General features: G+C 36.8%; 1 protein-coding gene across 1 annotated transcript in view; it reads right to left on the bottom strand.

Moving 5' to 3' along the window:
• TMEM245 (transmembrane protein 245) overlaps positions 1 to 2,800 on the bottom strand; it is a gene marked incomplete at its 5' end in the record, with an annotated part of 67,141 nt that overhangs the window by 26,487 nt on the left and 37,854 nt on the right. The window contains one exon of the mRNA XM_010182197.1: positions 2,329 to 2,451. Coding sequence (XP_010180499.1) covers positions 2,329 to 2,451 — 123 coding nt within the window. The remainder of the gene's footprint in view (positions 1 to 2,328; positions 2,452 to 2,800) is intronic.

Here is a 2,800-nt window from a genome sequence, read left to right as displayed (position 1 = left end):
AGAGGAAAAAAAAAGTGCAAGGAAAAATTAAGCAGCAGTTATATTCTTTCACTGTGGACTCCATGACAGTTCAGTTAAGTTACCCAAAAAAGTACTTTAGGCTCAACTAAATTCTCACAACAACTAGCATTTTCATTCACTTATTGCCCCAAATAATGGACTATATCGTTTAGTGCAAGCTATTTTCTGAATATCCTAAATTTAAGTCCTTTCTTCTTTCAGTCATAAGCTGTTAACAAACTCACACTAAATACTATTAAAACAAGTTCAATTAATTTACATTTTTGTGTTTTAAGAAAATCTGTTTAGTTCTTGTAGCAAGAACCTTTGTGAAAGACTTTCATAAAGGTAAGATACCATGTCTCTGAACAGACAAGACAGTGTATGAAATGTACAGTGCAAACAAGATTAAGTTATAGCACTCTCCCATAGTATTTGACAGCATTAATAACTACTCTTCAGGTAGGCATGCAAATTTTAAATGCCTTCAAAAGAGGCAGTTCATGGAGTTAAAAGAGCACCACCACTTACACCTGACATTTTCTGTGCATTAAAATGGAAGCAAGCATATCCCTTTACCCTGGCATATTTGAAGTACAGTTAACAGGACAAAGTTCTTCAGCGATTTTTTGTCTTATTTCTTAAAAGTTGAAATATTTCTAATTTATCAGTTCTGCCGTTCACATTTCAAAGGCTACCATTGGCAAGAATCTACAGAAAGAACCTATGCACATATGAAAACAAGTCTTTCTAGATATGTGATCACTAGGAGTGCAAAATTGAAGCTCATCATCAAAATCCAAGAAACCAAGAGTGCAAGGCTGGTGTGTTTTGGCAGGGAAAGCTTTATATGACTGTTTTAAGTAACATGTTCGATGTACAACAGAGGTGAAGGAAACGGAGCAGCCTTCAGGGCATCTCATCTTTACAAGAATTCCAACACAGCATTATCCCAGCTGGGTCTGCTAAAGCAGCTGACTGCACAGTGCCCCAGCAAGCGGCAGGACCCTGCTGACAGACAAAACGGCAGGATCATGCATCACAGCAACAGCACGTGATGAACTCGGTATAAGACATTAGGCATCTAGAGCCAAATTTTGTCTCCCAGCCACAAGTGCATTGAAATAACCTGCAATCATTATCCAAACTTGTCACTTTTAAGTACACTAACATCTCAAACGCTTCTTTCAATGTGTTACCACAGGTGAAGTTGTGGACTAAGGAAGAAATGAAGTATTGCCATGCAATTTTTTCTTTACTAACTGAAAGATAACTATAGAACAACAATTCAGTGGCAGCAATATTCTTCAGTTCAATATAGCCACTCCATTAAGTCTTACTGTGATCTGTTCTTTCCTAAATATTGAAGAGAATCCACACAGCTGCCTATTTCAGTTTTGCAGCTTTGGCTACAAAGACCTCCCTCCTGTGCAAACATCAATGAAGGCAATGAAGTTAAAATGGCAAAACATTTTGTTTTCTAACAAGCGTTTTTGAATCCTGAACTAAAAACCAGGACATGGATTTCAGTCAAGCTTCCAACATCAGTATCAGAAGTCCCAGGCCAGTGTTTTAGGAGATTTTTAAGTAACAGCCGTCACAGTAAATGAGAAGAAAGAAGTTACCTCTACTATTATAAATTACTCCACACAGCTGTGGCATTTAGAAACAAAAGAAATTAAAAACATACAGCTCACATAATACACTAAAAAGTAGCACATTCTTAACAAAAACAGCTTTAATAAAAAGTTTCAGAGACTATTACTCACTGTGGGCAATAACATAATAAGAATTAACTTTGTGTAGGAAGCATTCTGCAATTAAGACCTCACAGAGGTTAAATAAAAACAATACAACCACCCACTCACACAGATTTGCTGATGCTTAATTTAAAAAAGGGAATATAAGGTAATCCTTGTGAAATAACTACTTTTGCTGACATTTCCCTGTAACATTTTTTCCCCTTTCAAGAGCACTGGCTTGTTTAAAGATATCCTTAAGAGGATATGCCATAAGATTTCAGTAGTTACGTAGGATATCACAAGTTACAGCTCAGTATCTTCAAGGACAGAAACAAGAGTTTTCCTTGAATATAAAGACAGGAAGACTGCCAGCTCTTTAAATGTGGAAGTTACCCAAATCTTGCCCTTTGCCTAGAATGGCCCCAAGCAACAGATCTGAAAGTTGCAAAATCTTAAATAATTCTGGTATTAGATAAGGTCAGAAGACATTTTCAATGCTTTAGGTTTGATTTTCGATTGTTACAATGTGTACAACTAGGTTCCTTCAGTAAAACAGACCATGTAAACTGATGACGTTACTACTTACCACTGAAAGCACAAAATTGAGAAGAGCTGTCCCACTATGGAAGAGGATTGTCACTAATGTTGTAACTGTAGTAAACAAGAGGCTCACATTGCGACTCATCACTATCCACAGAGACTCCAGGATCTGGAAAAGGGAAGACAAAGTCAGGCACCAGATGCTACCAGCTAGGACAGAGAACTGCTTACAGAGTGATCCATCTCCATCAAGCCATATGAAGAAGATATTTTTTTAAAAAATAATCTTCCCTCATTCCTAAATTACAGCAGGTACTATCAAGTGAAAACATCTACTTTACCAAAGACAAGTTTCTAGGTAGATAGTTACAACGTTTTAGATTTTTTTCTCCTAATGCTCTAAAATATTTCACTCTGCAAAACTGCAAAAAATCTAGATGCAGTGACACTTGTTTATTGTGATTAACATCAACAACTGAAAGCAAATCTTGCCTCGGGAGAGGAAACTCATCTTTCCA

The sequence above is a fragment of the Mesitornis unicolor genome, unplaced genomic scaffold, assembly GCF_000695765.1.
Source record: "Mesitornis unicolor isolate BGI_N332 unplaced genomic scaffold, ASM69576v1 scaffold43723, whole genome shotgun sequence".
In the NCBI taxonomy this organism is placed as follows: Eukaryota; Metazoa; Chordata; class Aves; order Mesitornithiformes; family Mesitornithidae; genus Mesitornis; species Mesitornis unicolor.
This window is presented reverse-complemented; position numbering and strand designations above follow the sequence as displayed.